The sequence below is a fragment of the Phacochoerus africanus genome, chromosome 8 (genome assembly GCF_016906955.1).
Source record: "Phacochoerus africanus isolate WHEZ1 chromosome 8, ROS_Pafr_v1, whole genome shotgun sequence".
In the NCBI taxonomy this organism is placed as follows: Eukaryota; Metazoa; Chordata; class Mammalia; order Artiodactyla; family Suidae; genus Phacochoerus; species Phacochoerus africanus.
In genome coordinates this window covers 79,513,851-79,538,527 of record NC_062551.1, presented here as the reverse complement: position 1 = coordinate 79,538,527, position 24,677 = coordinate 79,513,851, and the positions used below count along the sequence as shown (strand labels likewise).

The 24,677-nt window shown below is 55.8% G+C and overlaps 1 protein-coding gene across 12 annotated transcripts in view; it reads left to right on the top strand.

Moving 5' to 3' along the window:
- Nucleotides 1–464: 464 nt before the first annotated feature.
- HSPG2 (heparan sulfate proteoglycan 2) overlaps nt 465–24,677 on the top strand; it is a 107,718-nt gene continuing 83,505 nt past the window's right edge. For all 12 annotated transcript variants that reach the window (XM_047792349.1, XM_047792348.1, XM_047792344.1 and 9 more), the window contains exon 1: nt 465–597. In XM_047792349.1, coding sequence (XP_047648305.1) covers nt 535–597 — 63 coding nt within the window. In that variant the 5' untranslated portion in view covers nt 465–534. The remainder of the gene's footprint in view (nt 598–24,677) is intronic.

Genomic DNA, 24,677 nt, shown 5'->3' with positions numbered 1-24,677 from the left:
CCGTGTGATCGCGTGCTATTCTGGAGGGACCTGGAGAAAGGCCCATGTGAGTCACGTCTGCGAAGTGTGAAAGGGTGTGAGAAAGGATTTAGGGGTCCACACATGGGTCGGGGGCGTGCGGGAGAGCCGTGAGCATGGAGGGAGGGAGGTCCCACGCACAGGGCCCCGGCCCCCCGTCCGATCCCACACTCCAGGCCGGGTTTGGCCGGGAACCGGGCTGGGCCGCGGCCCACAAGGAGGGGGCCGGTGGCCCAGACAAAGGCCGCCTTGGCTGTGCGGCAGGCTGGAGAGAGTGGAGCCCTCGGTCCGGGGGCGGGCCTGGGGGCGGGGCCTGGCGCCCGGGGCGGGGAGACCCGGGGGCGGGGTCTTGCCCTCGCGGGGGCGGGGCGGGAGGCCGCGGGGGCGGGGCGGGCAGCAGCAGGAGGGGCGGGGGGTGGCGGGAGCGGGCCGCGCCGTCCCGAGGAGTCCGCAGGCTGGCGAGCCGGCGGCTGCGGGCGGGCTCCGAGCGAGCGAGTGAGCGGAGCGGGCCAGGCCATGGGGCAGCGGGCGGCGGGCGTGCTGCTGCTGGCGCTGCTGCTACAAGGGCGGCTGCTCGCGGTGAGTGTGCGGGGCGGAGAGGCGGGAGGCACCCCGGGCCCCGCTCGCCGCGCCCGCCAACTTGGCGGGGGCGCAGAGGCTGCGCGGCCGGGAATCTGGCCCGGGACGGCGGCGCCCGCCAGGGACCCCGGGCCGCCAACAGGCCAGCGCCACCCTCCGCCGTGGGGCTGTCCGGAGGGGCGCCCAGGGAACCCTGCGTGGGGCCGGGGGCGGGGCCGGCCCTCGTGGGAGCCCGTGGGTCGTCCGGCCACGTTGCTGGGTTTCCGAGTCGCGCTGGGTATGGCCCGGCCTGCCATTCCTGGGGGCCAGGCGGAGAAACTTCGAGCTGGGTGGGAACTTGGCAGGGAGAGGACACGCCTTTCTGTGCCAACTTGGAACAGGAGCGCTCGGTGGTGATGGGGACCCTACCAGTCCTCACTGGAACTTTATGGAGAGGTCTGTCCCCTTGGGGAGCTGGTCACCAGGCAGGCATAAGTAAAGAACCATTCTGGATACAACTGAGTCTTGTGTGGAACACCCACGGGCCCTGGAGTCGCACAGCCCAGGAACTGAATCAATCCCTGCTCTTCACTGAGCAATTGTGTGACCTCGGGCAAGTTGTTAACTTCTCTGAGACCAGCCCACATGCCTGGGGGAAACTCAAAATGCGTAGCTTCAAAGTGCAGGACTGGGTGGAGTACTTGCAGAAGTGGCGGTGTGGACCCCTGTTTGTGGTGGACACTCAGTGGATCTGTTTCCCCAGAGTTCTTCCTCCCAGGTCCTCAGGGTGCAGGAGAGGCCTGCCCCTTACAGCCCAGTCCCCTGCTCTGAGCTTGGATGGGCCCATGCTGAGGGAAAGAGAACACTTGGCCAGGAGAGGCTCGGAAGACTCAGTGAACTCCAGAAGGGCAGGGCGGGGTCACTGGGCAGGGCGCTTGGGGCACATGTGGATGGGGGCACATCTGGGGAGCTGGGCCTGTGTGGTGAACCACAGAGCCACCCCCAGCCTCTCTCAGGTGGTCCTGGGCTGTCCCTGCCCCTTGGTCTCAGAGCCAAGAGAGGGACTTTTCTAAGCTGGCCAGTGTTTGCTCAGTGACTGACTCCCTGTCCTTGCCTTGCCTGCTCCCTCTCACCTCTGGCCTCCTGAGTCAGATGTGACCCCTCACCTCTCTTGCCCCACCCACCCAGCATCTCTCCTCCCCCAGTCCCCATGGGGCAGCTTCCTTCCTCCTCTGTCTCAGCCTCTCACCCCAGCACATCCAGCAGGGCCTATCTGGTTGCTCACCAGTCTTGACCTACACTTGTAGCTCCCAATACTGATCTTTACTTTTCCAGAAAGTGGGGCACCAACTTAGCACCTGGAACGTCCTCCTTTTCTGACCCTGCCCCAGCTCTGCCCCGATCAGGGGTTCTACCTCTACCTTGACAGGAGGGGGAAGGAGCTGTTTGCTGTGTGCGGGAGGAATTTCCACAGAAACTCCCGGATTGCAGCCAGTCCTCATTCATTCGTTCGTTCGCCACATCTTTGAGCAGCCTTCCATGACAGCGTGTGGGAGTTCAGGGTTCATTCATTCAGTAGATACTAGCTAAGCACCTACTGTGCACCCGTGCAACCAGCCAGCACCGGGGGCTTATGAGTGAGGAGAACAGGCCCTGTCTGTGCTTGCCCAGCACCAAGATGGGAGAACAGAAAGCTCTAATCCTGTGGGATTCCAGGCTCCTCAGCGACCACATGGGTCTTCATGGTCCCACTCATGGCTGAGAGTGGAAGGATTGGAAGGAGCTTGACTTCTGGAGTCTCAAGGACCAAAGTTTGAATCCCAGCTCTACCATTTCTTAGCTGGGGCAAGTTCCCGTCTCTGAACCTCAGTTTCCACATCTGTAAAATGGGCATGAGACGTTTGTGGGAAGTTTTCAATGGCAGCAGGGTCCTAGCCCAGCGCCCTAGCCAGCCTTGGGCCCCTCCTTGCCTGCTGCCTTTGATCTCTTCTGCCCTCCAGTTCATGTCCATCAGCCCGTGGTGGGTGTGTGAGGGTAGAACGCCAGGGGAGGGTAAGATGGTCCTCAGGGAGCTCAAGACCTCAGTGGGGGCAGGAGACAGAGGGAACAGTGGTCTGTGATTGAGTGTGGGAGTAATTTCAGTTCAGGGGAGGTGGGGGGAGGTTGCTGGGGGAGGGGGCCAGGCCTGGGTGACTCAGGGCCTGCCGTGGCCTGCTGACCCCTTTCTTCCTGCTGGGGCCTTGGGCTTCCTTTCGGGGGGCCAGCCCTGCCAAGAGACAGGATTCTTGAGGTTGATTAAGGTGTTTTCCAAGGCTGAGGAGGGAAGTCACCGAGATACCTGTTTCCTGCCTCGGCTGGGTTTCCTTGCTGGGGAGGCTGTGGGCGGTTGCGGAGGCGCCGCCCCTTCCCTCAGGGCAGTGTTAGCTCAGCCCTCCCCTTGACAAAACTGGCTGCCCGGTCTACCCCCCTGCTCCATACCTGCGCTAGGAGGGCATTGTGAGTGCCCTGGGAATTTCCAGAAGGAAGGTGCGGGTCTGCAGAGGGAGGCGGAGGCTGGCAGGAGCAGAGCTGGACGCCCCCCACCCCCGGGCCCTAGCTGAGCTGCTTGTGTCTGGGGAACCGTGGCCCCCGATGGCTTGGCCTGGGCCTGTTCTCAGGCTCGGCGCAGGCAAGTTGGGATCTGCGGGCCTGACGCCTGGCCTGGGAGATGGGTGGTAGGAAGATGGCAGAAGGTGGATGAGGTTTAGGGCTTGGGGTGGTGGGGAAGGCAGTCTTGGGGTGCCAGGCTGGATGCTGACAAAATAACATGGATGGTCCACATTAATCCACTGCCTGCTGTCTGCCAGGCGTGACATTTCTCATGAACCCTCACGTGTCGTCCCCTCCCTCTGGACCTCCCTGCGTTCCTCCACGTTGCTCACAGTCAGACCCCAGCCCCTGACTTGGCCCGCAAGGCCCTCCCGATCTGGCCTCCCCGGATCCCTCTCACGTCTCTCCTCCTGCCCCCGTGCCCCTTACTTACTCGCTCCAGCCACACTGGTCTTTGTTTCTGAACCCTGCCAGGCACACTCCCACCTTAAGACCTTTGCATCTGCTGTTCCTTCCGCCTAGAACACTTGTCCCCCAGATACCTTGGTGATCCTCTCTCCCTTCCCTCAGGCCCCGACTACTCTGCCCAGCAGTTTCAGTGTTCCCCGTGCACGGCTTTGTTTTCTTCTTGTCCCTGTCACTCTGACATGTATTTATTCACTTCTTTATCCCCCCCACCCCCTGCCCCTGTTTAAGCTCCATGCGAGCAGGACCTTTTGTGCTTCTGTTCGCTGCCGCTATATCCCTAACACCTGGCAGCTAGTACGTGCTCAGTAAATATGTCCATTGCATGAACTCAGCTACCGTTACTTGTATGATCCCCATTTTCTAAGCAGAGGAGGTCGAGGCACAGAGAGATGGCAGAACTTGCCCAGCGACTCACATACACTGCTCGGTGGCACCATGAGCCAGGCTTTGAAGTCACGCGAAGCTTCTCCCCACTCTGCCTGCATCCTGTGTGCTTGTAGAAGGCAGGCGATAGATGTTGATAACTTGTCATCACTAACGCTGATAGAAGGACTCAGGTCCTAGGTGGTTCAGGAGTGATCACAGGCAAGGAATAGCACGGGGTTTGCCTTTGGGACACTGACATTCAGGATAGGTGTGTTCGAGTGTCCACGGGGCCTCCTGGGGACACCTGCCCTGGTGGGAGCCTAGAAAAGCTTAACTCTAGGGCAGTCATGTGTAGGATTGATTACCTGTTTGTTTTGTAGGTTTGTTCATTAATTGCTCCATCAAGAGACCCTATAGACAATTGAATTAATAGGGTGGCTTTAAGGCCCCAGTGGGCCAGGCTGGGCCCTACCCTGGATGGGGAGTGACAGGCAGAACAGCTTGCCATCCTGCATGGAGCCTTCTCTGGGTTCCCCTGGCTCTTCCCTGGGGGCTGAAGGTTTAGGGTGAGTCTGCAGAGGCTTTAGGGCTGCCTGGACTTAGGGCCGGTCTTGGGAGGGAGGGTAAGGGGGCCGCCCAAGATGTGGAAAGATCTGGAGTGATGATTCAGAAGCTGCTTGGAGGCCAGACATGTGGGTTCTGGACCCTCAGACCACTTGGGGTATATGCGGGAAGTACTCCCAGCTGTGAGGACTCAGGCTGGGGGCGGGGGCGGGGGCGAGCCCACGGTCCTTCCTTCCAGGGCCCACCCTGGCCTTCCCCCCATCTCACCCCTGCCAGGAAGGGGGAGGTTAGGCGGAGGGTCCCGGCCCAGCTGGAATGTTGCCCCGACCCTTGGCCTCTGTGGCCCTGCTGCCCCCTCCTGTTTGCAGGGCCTGGCTGGGGCCTGCTGGCCGCCCCAGCTCCCAGAGCTGGCTGACTGAAACCCAGAAGAATGTGTGGAACTCGCTTCGCGGGGAGCCGCCAGCTTCACTGCCCAGCCTGGTGGTGTTGGGTCCATGTCAATAGCGGCCTTGAGAAGGGAGTGGCTCCTGGCTGCTGGGGGTGGATGGGCCAGGGGCACCGCCATGAAACTCCCAGGAACAAGGCGGCTCTTTGAGGCCCAGGAATGTGGGGCCTCAAGTCTCAGCCACCCCTAGTACTCCCCCTTTCTCCAATGCCCATCTGTGCCAGGGCTGCAGGGACCTCAGGGCCTTGGCAGGGGGCGAGGGGGGAGAAGCATGCACGGCAGAGTGTGCGTGGCATCCGTGAGACGTCCTTAAGACCAGCTCCTGGCTACCTACCAGAGCCCTGTCCCCAAGCCACAGGGGAGGGCGAGCTGTTTTTCAGTTGCTCTCGATTTTAGGGAGCTGTCTGGCACACAGACGCTTGCAGTCTGTGTTGAATGAATGAATGGACAAATGATGAACTTGGTGACGTATTCTGTAAATCCAAAATCTCCAAAGTGTTAGACGAAAAATTCATTTAACCAATATTTATCGAGCATCTCTGACTGTGTCCTAGGTGCCAAGGTTGTGGCCGAGGACAAAAAAGTCAAATTCCCTCCCCTCAGGTAACTTACATCATAGCTGGTTCAGGGAGACAATAAATATGTCAGGCGGGGGTAAGTGTTTGGAAGAGAAAATAAAGCGGGGAAGAGGACGGACAGTGATCTGAAGGAAGGGAGGCAGCAGCCCTGCAGGTGCCTAGGGCAAGGGCACCCAGGCAGAGGGAAAGGCTAACACAAAGGCCCCTGGGCTGTGCAAAGGCCCCCGGGCTGTGCTCGGCGTATCTGCAGAAGGCAAGGGGCCTGCGTGGCTGGAGCAGCCTGAGTGAGGGTTGGTCGTGTGCCGGGGGGTTGGGGTGGGAAGGGAAGATGGAGCAGAGCCTCGGCCGGGGAAAGGACTTTACATGTCTTTCTGAGTGAGATGAGAGATCATTCTAGTTGCTGTGTGGGGAAGACAGTGTGGGACAGTCAAGGGCAAAAGCAAGGAGGCTGTGACCCAGCCCCAAGATGTTGGGAGCTTGTACCAGGGCCCTGGACGTGGGAAGAAGTGGGGGATCCTGAGTGTATTTTGGGGGTTTTTTTTTGTTTTTTTTTTTTTGCATTTTATGGCTGCACCCCAGCACATGGAGGCTCCCAAGCTAGGGGTTGAATCAGAGCTGTAGCTGCCAGCCTGCACCACAGCCACAGCAATGCCAGATCCAAGCCGCGTCTGTGACCTACACCATAACTCACGACACGCCGGATCCTTAACCCACCGAGCGAGGCCAGGGATCGAACCTGTGTCCTCGTGGATGTTAGATTTGTTAACCGCTGCACCACGACGGGATCTCCACCTGAGTGTATTTTGAAGGGCCGCCAGGATTTGCTGAGGGGCTGGGGGGTCAGTGGGTCAGAAAGAGAGGAGCTGGGGATGTCTCCGGAATCTCTGGCACTGCGTCTGAGATGGGAGAACTCCAGCAGGAGCAGGCCTGGCAGGAAGGCAGCGGGGATGGCATGGGGGTGGGGACAGTGTTGGACCGACTCACAGCTAGAGCAGCCCCTCAGCCCCATGTTGGAGCCTCTCCCTTGACCTGTAGGGGAAGGGTCTTGCTGCAGGTGCATTTGTGGAGCTGCAGACACTGGCCTCTGGGAACCCCACAGCCTAAGCTCATAGCTTGTATATTTATGTGTTTAATTGGAATTCACCACCTTCCCGCATCTAGAATGGAAGCTCCAGGAAGGCAGGCACTCAGTTTTGTTCGTTGTGGTTTGCCCGGTGCCAAGCTGCTGCGCTACAGTAGGTGCCCATTCACCGAGTGAATAAATGAATGTCCTTGAGGAAGCCAGCCACCCAATTCCTTGCTGAGAATTGGGAAGGGGCTGCTTCCGGCCACTGGACGCAAGGGAGCTGATCTTCATAGCCACTGCTCACTGCTGAGACCTGGAGCACATGGGACAAGCCGGGATGCCCACCCTGCCGTCTTCATCTTGTCTGAGCCCTCACTGGCCTCAAAGCCCCTTTCTCTGGGCACTGTGGTCAAGGGAGATGTGTGGGCTCACAGGGCCCTGCCTTCAAGTCTTGGCTTGGCCCTGAATGGCTGTGTGACCTTGCAAGTTGCTTCATCTCTCTGAGCCTCAGGTCAGAAATGTGGATCATGGAGTTCCCGTCGTGGCTCAGTGGTTAATGAACCTGACTATCATCCGTGAGGATGCAGGTTTGATCCCTGGCCTCGATCAGTGGGTTAAGGATCTGGCGTTGCTGTGAGCTGTGGTGTAAGTCACAGATGCGGCTCGGATCCCATGTTGCTGTGGCTCTGGTGCAGGCCGGTGGCTACAGCTCCGATTGGACCCCTAGCCTGGCAACCTCCTTATGCCGAGGGTGCGGCCCCAAAAAAACAAGAAAAAAAAAAAGAAATGCGAATCATGATGCCTGTTTCCTGGGTGACTGTGAGACCAGTGGCTGCATCTCACAAACAGTATCTGGAACGTGAGAGGACTTTGACAGAGGTGGCTGCTGTTAGTCTTGTTCCTGCCAAGGCCAAGGCCAGAGTGATATTTGACCAGGGCCCAGCATGACGCACCTTCTCCTGATCACACTGGCTGCCGTCTACCAACCTAGGCTCTGCCCTGGGCTTGTTGAGTCAATGATCGAGTTAAGGGATCATCCTTGCTCCCTCTGCCTCTCTTGGTCAGTCTGTGAGCCCCTGATGTAACTGCGTCTGATCTGTCACTGGCCCCCCCCTTCCCCCACTGAGGCTGCAGCTGCAGGACAGAGTCCACCCTTCCACTCTGATTGCTCCTTCCTGGGGGGGAGAAGGGGGGGGCACACCCCAGGGTGTGGCCTGGGAAAGGCTGGAGCCTGTGGACACACTGTCCCCTTCCCAGATGTGTGCATTTGGTGGGCTCTGAGCAACGAGAGGTGGGGCCAAGTGGCTCCCATGGGTGCAGAGAGGATGTTCATGCATTGTAAGGGGAGGGGCGAGGGGGGGCTTCCTGGGACTGCATCCCAGCCCCATCCTCCCTCAGGCTCACGAGGAGGCAGGACCTTGCTCGGGGAGCCCTGGGGAAACGTGTAGCAGGTCCGTGGCCAGAGGAGGCGGCGTCGCACAGCTTTAAATCGGGCCCCGTGGACTCGCGCTGAAGTCGCAGGACTAAAGGGAAAGAGGAGCACAGGTGCCTGGTGACCTCTCCCCGAGCCTGCACCCTGGCGTGGGGGGTGGGGGCTGGAGACATGCCCCCACGCCCCTTCCCCACCAGGGTGGGTCATGTCCAGGTGTTTCGTTTTTTAACCCTTGGCATCTTTCCCCCCAGCCCAGGCTCTGGGGAGGAGGAGGCAGCCTGGGGCTGGGCAGGGGGAGGACTTCAGAGGTGGCCTTAGGTGACCCCACAGATGCTTCTCCTGGGGGGGGCTGGGAATTCCCAGCTGCCTCTGGCCCCTTCCCAGGCCACCTCCACAACCCTGCCCCCAGCATTCTCTCTGTCCCGCCTCCCCATATTCACCCCGAAAGAGCCGCCCCCCCACCCCCACCCCAGCTGACTCATCCCTCTCCTTATTTGGTGGTTCCAATTTTCAAATAGTTGGGAACTGGGATCATGCCTCTTCTTGGATCCCTTTCGGGGCTGGATGCGCTGAAATCTGGCCTCATAAATCCTAGCCCCAGCAGCCTCTTCTCCCTCCTGTTGTTTGTCTTCCTGTGACCCTTCAGCCAGAGGAGCAGAGACTCGGGAGTGTCCTGAGGACAGACCAGTGTCTTTGGTGCCCTGGGACTGCCAGGGTCTCCTCCCCAGTGACCTCAGTCACCCGGATCTTCGGCCAGCACTCAGTGAGCCCTCACACCTTCTAATTAAAGCCACCACCCTCTCTCAGCCAGGCCCCACCCAGGGCTCTCTCCTGCCATTATCGCATATGATCTCTACATATGGGGCATTATTTTGATGTGGGCATTCTTATCTTTTGATATGGGCATCCTTATCTCCATTTTGCAGAAGGGGAACACGAGGCACGGAGAGGGGATGTGAGTGCTGCAAGTTATTCGTTCAGTCCGTGGCTCGGCTGGGAGCAGGGCCTAGGTCGTCTGACTCAAGGGCTTGTCATCCCTTCCCAAGTGGGTCCAACCTGTTGCGGGGAGAGAGAGGACCATCTGGGAGGACTGGTGTAGTCAGGGCTGGCTGCCTGGAGGAAGTGGACTGGGCTGGCCTTGGCAGGGGATACAGCAAGCTGCATATCTGCCACGTGGGCTTATCCAGCTCCTGCTTCTCAGACTTGGGTGCCTTTTGCCCTTGGCCTCCAGCTCAATCTAGTGATAATATTCCCCAGGGAGGTAGATTTAGCTTTCCCTGGCACGGAGACCTTTGGGACCCTGGAACCTTCTGTCAGGTCCCAAGCTCCCTTCGGGCCCTCTAGGTTTTTGCCTTGATTGGGTTTCAGTGGAGACTTTCACAGAGTGGAGCCTGTTCTGAGCCAGCTGTGTGCCTGCCTCAGTAGCAGCCCAGCTGGGAGCAGAATCTAGATCCAAGATCCAAACTGTCATTTGAACACCTTTGTGCAGTGGAGGAATCAAGAATTCATCCAGCCATTCGTTTATTCACCCATTCATTGCCTGAAGACCTACTGTGTGCCAGCCGTTGCGCTCATGTTTTGTAGGCATTAACAACCTTCTGTAGTTGGGATTTATGCCTCCATTTCCCAGATGAGAAACAGCTCAGAGGAGAGCAGTGACTTGCCCCAAATCACACAGCCAGGTGCAAAGGAGGTGGCAGAGCTGACTCCAGCTCTGTCCGTCCTTCTGGAAGAGATCAGAGGCACAGCCCCTGCTCTCCAGAAGGTCTGGGTCTCGTTGGGCTCCCAAACCATAATTACCCAGCACAGCTCACAGTCTAGACAATAGCAGATTGTCAGGGAAGGAAAAGATCAATTTGGCATGAATTGTCTGGACAGACTTTCTGGAGGAAGTGGGGCTTACAGAGCCAGGAGCATTTGGCTGGAGGAGGAGGAAGGCAGGGGCCCAGAAGTTGTCCCCATCGTCCCTAGATTCACATTGTTATCAAGTGTGTGAGCAGGAAGGCCCTGGCCTACTGTTGGAGTCATTAACCCTGGGAAAGAATGAGAGGAAGTAACCAAGATAGCTGAGGTGACATGCATTCCAGTCCCCTGCCCTGTAACTGGTCAGACCAGGAGGCAGGAGGTCAAGGCCTGGGCCTCCAGTGGGTTGCCAGTCAACTACTGCCCCTCTTCCCTGGACCTCACTTCTCCTGCCCACAAAATGGGCTCCTTTCTTGTTCTTTGGCCACTTGGCAACTCTGAGGAAGGGAACATTGAGTTCTTGGAGAAATCTATCAGCTTGTCTTTAAGAGTGGGTGGTGCCACCATGCAAAGCCCACTGTCTCACCAATCTCATGCCTTCCTTCACTGATGCTCTCTGCCCACAAGGGCCAGGCCCTGGGCTAGGGAGGCGGATGAAGGAGCTGGCTTCCTGCTCCCTTAGACTTTGCTGAAACCTTGGCTCTCCTCCCGTGTGGGCCTGGGGTCACTCCTGCTGGGGTCTACCCACGTCCATTTACCTGTTGCTGAGCTAAGATCCAGGGGCTCTGTGAATGTCCATCTAGTGAGTAAGCACTAGACTAGGAGTCACAAGATTTCTGTGCTCCTGGCCCTGCCCCTGTGATCCAGAGCAAGTCGTTTAACTTCTCAGAGCAGAATTTTCCCCGTTGCAAAATGGCATCATCCATTCATTCATTCAGCAACCATTTATGGAGTGCCAGCTCTCTTCCCAGCCCTGTGTGGGGTATAAACACCAGGCATGGGTCCAAGGAGCTTCTGGTCTGATGGGGAGACCAGTCAACAAGAGAAGGTCACTCAATAAAAGGAGGCTGCCTTCAAGGAGGAGTCTTCCAAGAGCTGGAGAGTAGCTTTTGGGGGCCGCATAACCTCTGGGAGATGCCTGGGGTCTTTGTGGCTTTGTCCCAGCCCCTATTTGTTATTCTGGTTACTGTCTGCTTCCCTCCAGATAGCTTACGGGGAGAGGGGTCTTGAGAGACAGCCCCCTACCCCCACCACAGGCTAGGGCAGGGGACAGACCCACAGGGGCAGAGAGGAGAGAAGGCCGGGTTTTGCCATGAGTCTCAGATGAGCTGATGGATGAGAAAACAGCGAGGCTTATCTATACTGAGTCTGGGGGTTCCCCTTGTGGCTCAGCAGTAATGAACCCGACTAGTATCCATGAGGATGCAGGTTCAATCCCCGGCCTTGCTCAGTGGGTCAAGGATCCAGTGTTGCCTTGAGCTGTGGTATAGGTCGCAGACACAACTCGGATCCCATGTTGCTGAGGCTGTGGTGTAGGCCGGCAACTATAGCTCTGACTCGACCCCTAGCCTGGGAACTTCTATATGTTATGGGTGCGGCCCTAAAAAGACTAAATAAATAAATATACTGAGTCTGGTTATTTTAATCTAGGAGCCAGAGCTCAGGTTGGGGTTCTGCGGCGCCAAGTTAAACAAGGGAGATTGGGCTGAACCACTTTCCTTTCCCCCTTTTCTCTCCCAGCTCTTCTGGGGGAGCTAGAGGGACGGCAGAGATCAGCTCAAGCCCGGACTGGAGTTGAAGAAATGGGAAGAAAGGGTTAAGTTGTCCTGGCTTCCCACCTCGTGGGAGGGAGGGGTAGGGAGGGGACAGGGACCAGGAAGGCTGAGGCAGGAATGTGTGATAAGATCAAAGCTTCCAGCCTGCCTGGGCCTCACCTACGTTTCACCTGAGCGATTGAAGGGAATTCTCTAAGTGACCCGGGGTTGGGGGTAGGGGGGGGCTGCAGGTCCCACCCACCACCCTTCAGCATGTCAAGAGGCCTCACCTACCCCAAAGTGCTAGAAGCCTCGGGACCACCTTTACCTGGCACATGCAGATTGGGGGGAGCACTCTGCCTTCCACCCCCACCCCCAGCCCTGGGGTTCCTGGCCAGGACTCAGAAGCCCTTTTATGAGGCCTCTCAGCCCCCCCCCCCCACCAGTTAATTCCGCAGATTGCACTTCGGGACAGTGTCATGGGCAGGAGACACAGCCCTGAGCCCTGTCCTAGCTCCATTACTTATTGCTGTGTGACCCTGGGCTGGTGACTCAACCTCTCTCAGCTTCATCTATCAGCGGGGAATGGTCATACCATCTTTGCAGGGTTTTGGTGAAGATTAGACACCATGGAAATCACGTCCGGCCAGAATAGGCAGTTGATAAATAACAGGAACTGTTATTTTGTGAAGGTCCCCTTCGCCCTTCAAGACTGCCCCTGGTGCTTGGTCCTGGGTAAACCTTGGGGCTTGGTTTTGTTCTGCCTCCCCCTGTCCTTGGAGGAGGCCCCAAGCTCCAGGGTCCACCCTCTTGTCCAACACTCTTCATTCACTTCGTGAATCTTCCCAACTGTGGGAAGGGAGCAGGGCAGGAAGGGGTGTGAGTGCAGGGGGCCCCTGATGCTCCTAAGAGCCCTCCAGGCACCTGCTGGGCCACCTGCCCTAGTGATATCAGATTAGGCCTTCCTGCCAAACCACCCCACTCCCATACCAGGGGCCTTAGGGTCCCAGCGGGGTGGCTGGGAAAGTGGCCCTAGAATTCCCCAGGTGGGAAGGGACCTGGAGCTGGCCCTGGGGGTGCGTGCTCTGCCCTGGTTAATGATTACTCTGCATTAAGTGAGCAGGGGAGTGGGAGGCCCACCCTCCCAGCTCCTTAACCACTGGTTGCACTTGAGGTATGTCAGCATTTGGGTGCTCCCTGCTTTAATGCGGCAGCCTTCCTCTGGGACACATGGGGTCAGGGAGGGAGCAGGGAGTAGGGGGCTTGGATCACAGATTGACAGGCGGCCTGTGCCCCCGGGGTCCTAGGGACAGATTTAAGGCTCAGAAAATCCGGGTGAAATGTGAGGGAGGACATAACAGACCCCTGTGGTTTGGTGCCAGCCACGTGAGCAGACCCTGCGGTGATACAGCAGGTGAGCAGGCTCCTTCTAGCACCCCCAACCCCCGCGCCTCCTCTCCTGGGCTCAGGCCCTGCAAGCGGCGCCCCAGCTAGCAGGTAGTAGATGGTTAGGGCTTTGGGGTACCTGGGCTTGGGTTCCAATCCCGCTTCTGCCACCTCGGGGCTGTGTAACCCTGGGCAAGTCACTGCACCTTTCTGAGCCCCCATTTCTTCATCTGAAACCAGAGAATATTCATCCCTACATTTTTCTGCTGTCAGTGAGCCAAGGGATAGGAAGTGTTTAGCTCAGAATGAATACCTGGGGAAGGGTAGCAATTATTCCTACGATAGTTTCTGTTATTAGGAAAAGGTGAAAGCTGAATGCTAGTCTTGGGTAACCAGGGCAACCCTGGCCCCTGGGATGAGCTGGAGGATGTGGGGGAAGGTGTCTGTGAGAGCGCTGGAAGGATGGCGGGATCTCCGCCTCTAACCAGGCCCACCTTGGTCCTCCCAGCCCTCGTTCCTCCCTGGGCTGGGTCTGAGGCGGTGCTGGCCAAGAGTGGGGGAGGAGGGAGAATTGGTTATTTTAACATTAGGGCATTTTCCCCTACTGGCCGCTGCTATTTTGAGAACCCTGGAGAGCAGGGGCTATGGTTAAATTAGGTAATGTTGCTCCAGAAGGAATGTGTGAAGCAGTCAGGCTGAGGCTGCAGGGAAAGGACAGTTGGTTCGCTCCATATAAATTTAAACTGCAGCTTGGAAAAGTGCAGCTCGGGGCGCTTTATAAGGTGATGGAGGTGGAAGCTGCTGGAGGCTGCTGCTGGGGGAGTGGAGGTGATGGCTCAAGGTTTTTCTTGGGGGAGCCTGGGCTTGTGCCTGGAGGCCTGGCTGGCCCAGCAGGAGCCAGCAGTGGGACCGAGGGGCAAAGCTGCTCGTGTCCTCAGCTCCAAGCCTCTGGCTGCCACTGAAGCGGGTGGGGCTTGGGGTGGTGTGATGCCTGGAAAGGATGGGTCTACAGACTTGACCTTGAACCCTGCTTCTGCCCTGAATCCAAGCCTTCTGTGCTTGGGCAAATCACTCAGTTATGTCTGGCGGTGACATAACCATTCTAGTACCCTAGGGACAATTCTTAAGGATCAAATCTCTAGAGGAAAAAGTCTAGTGAGCTGACTTTTATTGAGGGCTGTTGTGTACAAGGTGCTATTCTTTTTTTTTTTTTTTTGTCTTTTTGCTATTTCTTGGGCCACTCCTGCGGCATATGGAAATTCCCAGGCTAGGGGTCCAATCGGAGCTGTAGCCACTGGCCTACACCAGAGCCACAGCAACGCAGGATCCGAGCCGTGTCTGCAACCTACACCACAGCTCACGGCAACACCGGATCGTTAACCCACTGAGCAAGGGCAGGGCTCGAACCCACAACCTTATGGTTCCTAGTCGGATTTTTTAACCACTGCGCCAGGACGGGAACTCCACAAGGTGCTATTCTAATCCCTCGTTGATGTCATGACCCGGAGGGCAGTCCATGCACCAGCAGCTTGGGGCTCACCTGGGAACTTGTTAGAAATGCAGAGTCTCAGGCCCCACCCAAACCTACTGAATCAGAATCTGGACACCGACAAGACCCCAAGCAAGATCTGGTGATTCCTGGGTGTGCTAAAGATGGAGAAGCTCATTTTATCTCGAAACCACCCCTGTGATATAGGAACTGTCATTTGCCAGTTGAGAAAACGGGGGCTTGGAGAGATGGTCTCCATAGAGACTCCATCAGTATTGATGCTGTTCCCCATTCTGCTTCTCCTTCCCCTCTTTTGGTCTGGGCTGGGGTTGGGGAGAAGAATGGGGCGTCCGAGCTCCTGGCAGGACTGGAGAAGGTCAAGCATATCCCTTACCTCTGAGACTTAATCAGACTCTCTTATCACCATTCACCCAAGGGATCAGTACAGCTGGACCTGAGTCACCTCCCCAAAGTCATTCCACACTTCCCGTCCTTGGAGAAAGGTGGGAGCAGGGAAGGGCTTCTCTGCTGATGTGCTTGTGGTACCAACAGTGGATCAGATGGGGGAGGGAAGAGTCAGAGCGGGGGCTGCTTTGGGCTTAGTTAGGGCCACCCCTCCTGTCACTGGTATGTTTGGGGACTGAGTCACCCTAGCAGCGAATATTTTGAGGAACATCCACTATGGACCCAGCCTTGGGAGAGTATCCTGAATTTCGTCCAATTCTGTAGACTCTTCATTATACAGAAAGGAAAAAAAAAAAAAAGTGTTGCTACAGTTTATTTAGCACTTAGCGTGTGCCACACACTGTGATAAGCACCTGACTTGCATTATGTCTGTCATCTGTTTAATTTCACTGTCAGTTTCCTCTATAAAATGGGGAGAGTGATAGTATTCCCTGTCTCATGGGGTTGTTAAGAAAGTAATATTTGTCAAGTGTCTGGCACATAGTGTTTGTCAAATAAATATAATAAGTACAAATAATCTCCCAATAAGGTGGGCACTATCATTGCCCCCATTTTACAGATGTACACACTGAAGTCCAGAGTCCAGGGAAAGGACTTCCTGTTGGGATCAGAGGTGGTTAGGGGAGAGCCAGAAGAAACTGAGTCCCAAAACTTCTAAACCACTCTTATAATTCAACTCAGTTTATTATCCTTGGCTTTGGGAGGTATCTAAGGGTTAATATATGTATATTATATATATATATGCCATATATGATGAAAATGTATATTATATATATATATGCCAAATATGATGAAAAAACCTCAACTTGGAGTTTGTCCCCAAGAACCTTTGTTTCCAGCGGGAGAGGAGAGACATTTACCTGAGAGGCTATAATTAAGATCAAATCTATAGTCTTCTAAGAGGTAGAAATTAAGTCCTATGGCTGTGTGGGGGAGAAAGATGTCTTTGTGGGGGGTCCAGGAAGACTTCAGAGTGGAGGTGGTAATTAAGCCAGACCTTGAAGGATGGATGAGTGGAGGAGTAGATTCGATTGGGAGGCATAGGAACAGCATTCTGGGAGGAAGGAACAGCATACGTAAAGGCCGAGCAGCAGGAAAATATGCCTTGTGAGAATGTGGCACGCAAGCCGCCAGTTCTCAGGGGGCTGCTGGGCCTGGGGTGTTGAGGTGGGAAAGGCCAAGCCCAGCTTTGCTGTCATTGAAGATTCCCAGCGTTCTCAGGGACTTGGCTCGTCAACCAGCTGGGACTGTTCCGTCATCATTCTGCCTTTTCTTCATGTCAAGAAATCAAAGACTTTTATAAATGGCCCGTCTGGTCAGCGTGTGATAACCGGTGCAGCTGGCAGAATTCAGGCCAAAAGCAAAAGACTTGATGTCTTGATTAACGGGGCAGTCTTATCGCCCACGCATGTACAATTTCCTTTCGTCTTTGCCAGGGTTGACAATAACCCTGGGTGGGGAGCACAATGGAGGGGCCAGGCCTGGGTTCTGATTCCGTCTGTGCGGCTTACCGGCTATGGCTTTGGGCGAGCCTCAACTTCCTCCTTTGTTAAGTGGAGAGAGCTCTTCCTCCACACTTGGGTGAAGGATTGGTGATGGCACAGCCTGCACTGTCCAATAGGGTGCCCAGCAGCCCCATGCGACTGTTTATTTTTTTATTTTTATTTTTTTTAGTTTTTAATCCCCGTGTGACTTTAAATTTCAGATTCAGTTAAATAAAATTAAAGTTTCTCAGTTGTACCAGCCACATTTCAGGTGGCTACTTATCAGACAACGTAGATACAGACATTTCCCTCACTGCAGAAAGTTCTGCCAGATAGCACTGGTGCCACTCAGTAAGGAATAGCTATTGTCACTTTTCCTGGATCCCTGTCCCACTTGGGAGCCCCAATCTATGGAGGCCTGAGAGACCCCAGGGCCTTGGTGAAGGCAGACAGGACTGCCCCTCTTGTCACACTGCCATCCCCACTTTCTCCTGGGCACTGAGGAGGTCTCACTCTCTGCCTTGCCTGACTCCACACATAATGTGAAAAAGTCCATGACTTGGCTCCATCCAGCCCACCCTTCCCCCCTTCGCATCCCACCCACTCCCCTGTGCTGTGTTCTGCTCCACCCACCTGGGCGATTCCCACTGCCCCTTCCCTGGGTGGGGGTGGGGAGGCCTCCCCTGGCATTCTCCAGCTCCCCACAGAGGTGCTGACCGCCTGGGCTGCCTGGGCCCCTCTCGGCAGGGCGGAGATGATGGTTTGTTGTGACGGGGGCAGTGGGCAGCCTGCCTGCTCTAACGCGCCTGTATCTGGGCGCCAAGCATGCTGTTTGCACTTGGCTGGGCCTCAGGGTCTGGCCCCGTGCCCATGAGGGCTGGCCTGCTTTGGCACCCCTGCTTGCAAAGGCCAGTCACGGGCCTCTGCCGGGTTAGGAGCTGGGTGTGGGTTGGGTCCTGGGTGCTGAAGGTGAGGGGCATGGCTGACACCTGGAGCTGGAGTTCAGGACAGATTCCTGGCTGTGGCTGGGCCCTGGGTGCTGAGTGCAGACAAGGCCCAGGCAGGCGTAGGTGGGGTGCAAACTCTCGGGGGGTCAGGCAGGAGGTCACTCTGGGCGCTTCAGGTTAGTCTGGTCAGTAGGTGGTATTCATATCTGTCTGGAATGAGCTTTTCTCTGGGATGATCAGAGAAGTTCAAGGTCACCTCCCAACATCATGGTCTCTGCTCCCCCTTCTTCTGGCCCCTCCCTCATCAGCGGGGAGGTGGACCAACAGGCATCACTGGTCCACGAGTGCTGAGGACAGGGAGGCCCAGCAGGAGATGTGACCTGTCCAAAATCACACAGCCAGTCTGGAGGAGTCAAGTCTTTGATTGAACACCTTGCATACCTTTCTCCCGCTCTGTCCTTCCCCTTGGGACCTCTGCAGACAGTGGCCCCTGACTCTTTGCTGACAAGGAGGCTTGGAATTCTGGTTCTGCCACTTACTTCTCTGTGATCCTGGCAAAGCCTCTCTGAGCCTCAATTCCCTCATCTGGGGAATGGGGATAATTATACCTCCCTCTCAGGGCAGTTATGAGGATTAGATAATATAACTGGCCTCCTGGCTGTTTCCAGAACATTCCAAGGGTACTCATGCCTCCAGGGCTTTATAGCTGCTCTTCCCTGCACTCAGAGAGCTCTTCTTCTGTGCATGCACCAGCTTTTTTCGCACTGCAGTGCCACCTTCCCTGACCAGCCTGTGCAAAATAGCAACCTCCACCCAGCCACTCCCAGTCCCCCTCACCCTGCTATATTCTTCTTTTTAGTACTTCCACCGTTTAACAAGTACCAGTTTATGACCAGCCTGGCTCCAAGTAGAATGTCAGCCCCATGAGGGCAGGGAACTCCGTGGCGAGGCCCCTGCTCACAGGACAGTTACTGGTTATCTTCCCTTCCCCTTCTCAACACATCTCAGTACCTGATGGCGACTGTTTATTGAGCCCTTGCTGTGCACCAAGCCCTGTGCTAATGCAACTCACACTGGAGCTCAGTGAATGTTACAGAGTGCCCATCATGGCCTTGTCATGTCCGTATCAAAGAGAGGGGGCATGGAGTTCCCATTGTGGCGCAGTGGTTAACGAATCATGAGGTTGCGGGTTCGATCCCTGGCCTTGCTCAGTGGTTAAGGATCCGGTGTTGTAGTGAGCTGTGGTGTAGGTTGCAGACGTGGCTTGGATCCTGCGTTGCTGTGGCTCTGGCATAGGCCATTGGCTACGGATCCGATTGGACCCCTAGCCTGGGAATCTCCATATGCCACGGGAGTGGCCCTAGAAAAGACAAAAAGACAAAAAAAAAAACCAAAGTTGGGGGCAGGAGGTGCTGCCGTGACTTACCCAGCCTCCCAACTGATAAGCTGCTGAGCCAGGCCTCCAGCCAGGTTAATCCTACCCCAGAGCTTACACTGTGCCCTGTTGGGTTAACAAGACTAGAGCCTTCATCCAAACCTGGGGCTCGGAATCCGCATTTGATAGAATTAAGTGGGTCAGGTTTAGGGGTGCCAGTCAGTATTTAGGGGATTCCCCTTCCAGCCCTCTCTTCTTCTCCTAAGATTGGTCAGTTACAACCACTCCCCAAATGACAGGTGCCCTTTGGCTGGGGAGACCCCAGCACCAAGCTGAGGCCCCAGGAGTTGGGCAGGGAGCAGAGGGAGGGCCAGGTCCCGGCTGTCCCTGAGCTCTCCGGGGACAGGTGGACAGGATGTTCCCCCAGGCAGCCGACATTCCTGTTCCGAGGTGGCAGGCAGCGGGAGATTTACCATTTCCGGTAACCGGGTAACCCAAGTCCCTGGGAGGTGAATTCTCCCTGCCAAGGACATGCACCTCTGGCTTGCCAGCCCTTCCTGCCATTTCCTCTGCTGGGCCTGTCTGCCCGGGGCTTGGTACGGGCCAGAGGGGCCCATTCTCAATCCCAGAGGTGGAGACCGGGGTCGCAGGCCTTGATGAGCCCACCACAGAGACCCAGCCTGATGCCACCTTCCCGGTGTCCTTATCGGTGCAGCTTGGACCCCAGCCTTGGGGAAGGATGGGAAGGAGGGGGCATCGTGGGAGGTGAAGGACCCTGTGTTAGGAGCTGGGACCCCTGAGGCCTGAGCCTGCCTCTGCCATCAGCTTGCAGGGAGACTTCCTCTCTTGCTCTGAGTACTCATGCTGCTCTGAGATCTTGACGTACACAAGGCAGCTTATCCTTGTAACAGTGCTGGTGGGGGGAGGGGGCAGCACTAAAACAGCTCCAAGAGGTAATGTCACCCAGCGAGCTGTCGGTCACGGATGGGGTGTGAGCTCAGTCTCTCCAGCACTGTGGGCCTCCTGGAGGTCCTTACTTCCCCTCTCCGGGCCTCAGTTTCCCCTTCTGATCAGTGAGGATACTGGGCTAGGCGATCCCTTCCAGCCCAGGACCCAGTTGGTGCCTTTTGTCTTGGTTTGTCTTGAGCCCTCCCTAGCCTGTGATTGGGCAGAACAGGAATTCTTCTCCCCAGGGGTTTCTGAAGAGCTCACTCTTACTGTGTCAGGTTTTGGGAAGAGAGAAAAGGCAAGAAGAGAGACTTAAATCCAGTAGATACCAGTCCTTGGGTTAAACCCTTGGATTGTCCTGCTGGATCTTCCCAGCAGCCTTGTGAGGTGACCATTTTTATTCCTGTTTTAGATGAGGCACCAGAGGCTCAGAGAGGTCGAGGGATTTGCTCGGGGCTGCACAGCTAGGAAGTTGCCAGGCTGGGGTGTCCTGTCAGCCTGAAGTGGCGTGAGGCGGCGTGTGGCCCACAAATGTTTCCGAGGATGGCTTTGATTAATGAATAAAATCATATAAAAATAGCCTTTCCAAAACACTCTGAACATGTCCTAGAGTTTGCAACCCAAACTACGTCTCCCAGGCTGCCTCTGACACCCAGAAGCAGGCCGAGGATCCTTTGTTAAACTGTTCTCAGCATTTGCTTCGGAAAATATGGCCAGTGGTAATGATGGGTGTGCAAGAGTTCAGAGGAGCAGGAGCCGCGTGGGCTGCAGCGGACTGGAAAGGCTTGGCGCTGAGCTGGGAGTGCGCCGGAGAGGGTTGAGTGGGGCCCGGGGTGGGGCCGGGCAAGGCTGAGTTCACAGGCTCCAGGAAGGCCATCTGCCAGGAGAACCACAGGGCCTCTCCTCAGACCCCCTCCAACCCAGCCCTGCCCATCCACCTCCCCCAGGGTCTCTGGGACAACCCAGGCTCCAGGCAGGGCATGTTCAGCCTGCAGACCTTTGCTCCAGCCCCTCCACCCCAGGAACTGGCGAAAGAGCCGTGGGGTGGGGCAGCGAGGCCCGTGTCCCAGCCAGTGGGCCCAGCGGGCCGGGCACCCTGGGATTTGAGCAGTTGGCAGCATCACGACTGAGGTGACCCCAGCCAGCCTGCCTCCACCCCCTGCTGCTGCAGGGCCCTTGGCCCTGAGCCCCCAGCAGCTGTCAGCAGGGAAGGGTGACAGAGGGCCAGAGGTGACCTCGCAGCCCGCCCCTTCTCCCCCTGCTTGGGCCAGGCCCAGAATTCGTACCAGCTGTTGTCAGCAGCTGCTGAGCTTTGTTCCAGAGTCAGCCCTGGGCACCCCATCCTCTCCGGGACACCTTCCCGCCATCCTTCATGGCTGCTGGTCTGGAGAGGGGTTGGGGCTGACATGGGGGGAGCCATGATCACATCCCTTAATTCCTTTGATTTTACTAATAACACAAAAAAAAAAAAGAAGAAGAAATGCTCCTGTTTTTATGGGAGAAAAAACCGTGCCAGGGAGGCCAAGTGACTCGCCTGAAGTCACATAGCTACCGAGTGGCTGAATTCAGGCTCCTGGCTCCCAGCTCAGGGCTCACCCTGCTGCCTTTTTTGGGATAGAGACCTAGGGGTTCCTCGGTGTAACTCCCGACTTGGCCACTGCGTCGTTTTAGGACCCTCGGCAAGCTCCTTAACCCTTTGGAGTGGAACTCCCATTTTCTTGCTTGTAAAATAAAATAACAATAGTACCTCCCTCTTGGGAATGTTTGAGCAAATTAGATAATCAATGTAAAGTACTTAGCACAAGGCCTGGCATGGTCCAAGGGCCCAAAATGAGATCTGGCAATATTATCTGCAGAGTATTAGCCACCTGTGTATTCAGCACTGTGGGTGGTTCTGCGAGGGTTCCAGACACATTGCACAAATATTTTTTATCAGTCAATAAATATTTGGCACCTACTGTGTGCCAGGTGCTAGAGAAAGAGCAGTGACAAAACAGACAAGACTTCCACCTTGCTTCCCTTCTCCCCCCCGTGACAGCTAGGAAGACACAACGTCATTTTAACCACGGAAGCCTCCAAGTACTTTTACACATGCTCGTATGATCCACATCGGCAGAGGAGAAACCTGGGGCTGAGATGAGTGGCAGAGCAGGGACCAGGACCTAGCTCCTCTGAGGGTCTTAGGCAGTGGCCTCGAGGGCTTCCTGGAGAAGGAGGCAGTTGTGCAGGAGAGGCCTGGCTGGAGAGGTTGGGACCCAGCCCCCGCAGTCTGAGCAGCAACAATTTCAGGAAGGTCTTGCCAAGGTCAAGGCTTCTTGTTCCCCAGGAATGAGGCCCAGCCAAAGCTTTAAATACCCCCATGCAGCCCAGAATAGCCCCCATTGTCTTGGCCTGCAGCTGGGGGATCCTCAAGAATCCTGAGGGAGGCCGATCCTGGAGGTGAGGAGCGGGAGGAGGTCTTCCAGCACTTCCCTATATGGTACCGTGTTTCTGCGAAGACTTTTCCATTTGGCTCCTGCAGGAAGGCCTGCCTTGTGGACAGGGTGGAGCAGCTGCCTGGGCTCTGCGTGAGCAACGTGCAGCTGAGGGGGGAGCCTGGCGGGTGGGGGACTCCCAGAGAGGGCCGTGTGCCCAGGTGAAGGTGCTCCTTTGTGCCCCAGGGATGTGTGTGCTTTGGCCCAGTGGGCCCTCCACTGTGGGCGGGCCCAGCCAGGTCCCCTGCCCCGGGCTTCCTGGCACCCTCTCCAGCTCTGGCTATTTTGGGCCCTGGCTGTGCTCAGGCACGGGGAGGGATGGGTAATCCTGCCCAGACCAAGGATGCCGGGGGCACTCCCTGGACCGCCATTCCAGCCTCTTGGACCTCTGACCACTGTAGCCTCTGCTCCTGGCCTCAGCCTCCAAAGGTCATGGTCAGTGGACACCGATGGGACACTGGCTCCACCAGCAAGGACAAAGAAGGGCACCAGATAAACCTTTCCCCTCAGGGCATTTGTGTTCTCAGTATCAGGAATAGTTGTGCTCCTTCTAAGCAACGAGTTTGTTTTTACCTCCTGGGACCCAGAATCCAAGGACCGGTCAGGTTTCCTTCTTCGCACTGGCCACAGGAGAGCCCAGAACCAAATGCTTTGTTGCTTTCCCAGACATCCAGAACTGACCACATGCTTTCTGTCTATTCGCCTGGCTCCAGGCTCTGTCTGTCTGCTGTACTCGAGTTTCTCTTAGGTGTGTTTAGTTAATTTTCTCTGGCTGTTATGTGTACCTCTTTGTAAGCCACTTTGAGTCTTTCTAGAACAGGCTGGTGGGGAGGGATAAACAGGTGAATGGTGGTGATGATGAAAGGAACCCATTGCTAGTTGGTTCCCTGAAGTCCGCTCCTCGTAATTCCCTCCTCGAGCCCCGCCCTCTGTGCTGGCGAGACTCACAGCCCAGACTGTTCACATGGTAACATTCCAGGATTTCAAATGGCAGCGCCAGAAAGAACTTTTGGGATCATCTAAGCTGAAAACTTTCCAACTTATTAAGCTATCAAACCCTCGTTTCAATCACAAGTATAGTATTTTGATTAGTTATTATTATTATTATTATTTTTTTTTAGGGTTGCAGGTGCGGCATGTGGAGGTTCCCAAGCTAGGGATCTAATCAGAGCTACAGCTGCTGGCCACAGCCACAGCCACAGCAAAGCGGGATCCAAACCACGTCTGCAACCTACACCACAGCTGACGGCAACACCAGATCCTTAACCCACTGTGTGGGGCCAGGGGTCAAACCCGCATCCTTAAAGATACTAATCTGGTTTGTTACCACTGAACCACAACGGGAAATCCAATTAAATATTTTTTTTAATAATGATTTTTATTATTTCCATTATAGCTGGTTTACAGTGTTCTGCCAGTTTTCTACTGTATAGCCTGGTGACCCGGTTATACATACATGTATAGAGTATATTCTTATATTTTGATAAATAACAGCAAACACTTATAGAGCCTTCACCATGTGCTAGTGCCATTTTCCATCTTTCATTTAATTTTCACAACAGGCCTCTGGGGCAGATTCTATCAAGATAGATTATCATGCCCATTTTACAGATGAGGAGACTGAGGCACAGAGATGGGAAGTGACTTGCTTATAGCTAACCAGGGACTGAACCAGACATATTTTATATAGAAGGTCAGACTATAAAATGGGAAAAGGTGGATTTGTTTTGATTGAAGCATGTATTTGGGACAGGGGGCCCAAACTCTACCTGTCCCCCTCAACCCCTCACCCACTCTCTAAAGTGGTCCCTGAGGCTGCTGAGTTCAGGCTGGAAATTGGCGATCTAGGTCTAGTACATGATTTGACAGGGAGCCTGAAGCCCAGAGAGGGGAAGGGACTTACCCAAGACCACGGGGTGAGCTGGAAGCACATCCTCCATCCCTCACGGCCCACCTGCTGCCTGGAGGACCACCAGCCCCTCCAATGCTCGGCTCCTTTTGTCTCCGGGCCTAAGAGACACACCTTCTCTGTGGTCCTAGGGCACCAGGAGTGATCAGGTGCTCGGCCAAGTGCGCTGTCCCCTCTGAGAGGACTCATCCCCTGTGAGGGCAGCTGACGGCCAGGGAGGGGAGGGGCAGCTCCTGTCTGGGTTTCTTCACCTCAAAAGAGAGCGTACCCTCCTGCCACCAGCTAGCTGTCCCTCAGCCTGCCTTTCCTTTGTCAGCACCTCAGCCCATGGGGCCTTGGAGCTTTTCTGTCTTCAGGAACAAGCTTTTCAAAACCCTTGTGGTGGTGGTGTTCTCAAAATGTGTTCAGCGGAACCCTTGTCTGCATGAAGAAAGGGCTCCGAATTAAGTAAGTTTGGGAAACCCTAAACAGCTGTCCTCCTTCTTTCGTCATGGTGTTTGGGACATTTAGAATGGAGGGAACCGACTCAGCTTTGTGGATCAGCCTTTCCCTGAGGTGTTTGTACAACCCTCCCCCATACCCATTCTTGTCCGGAGTTAGTTTGCCTGGACTGGACATG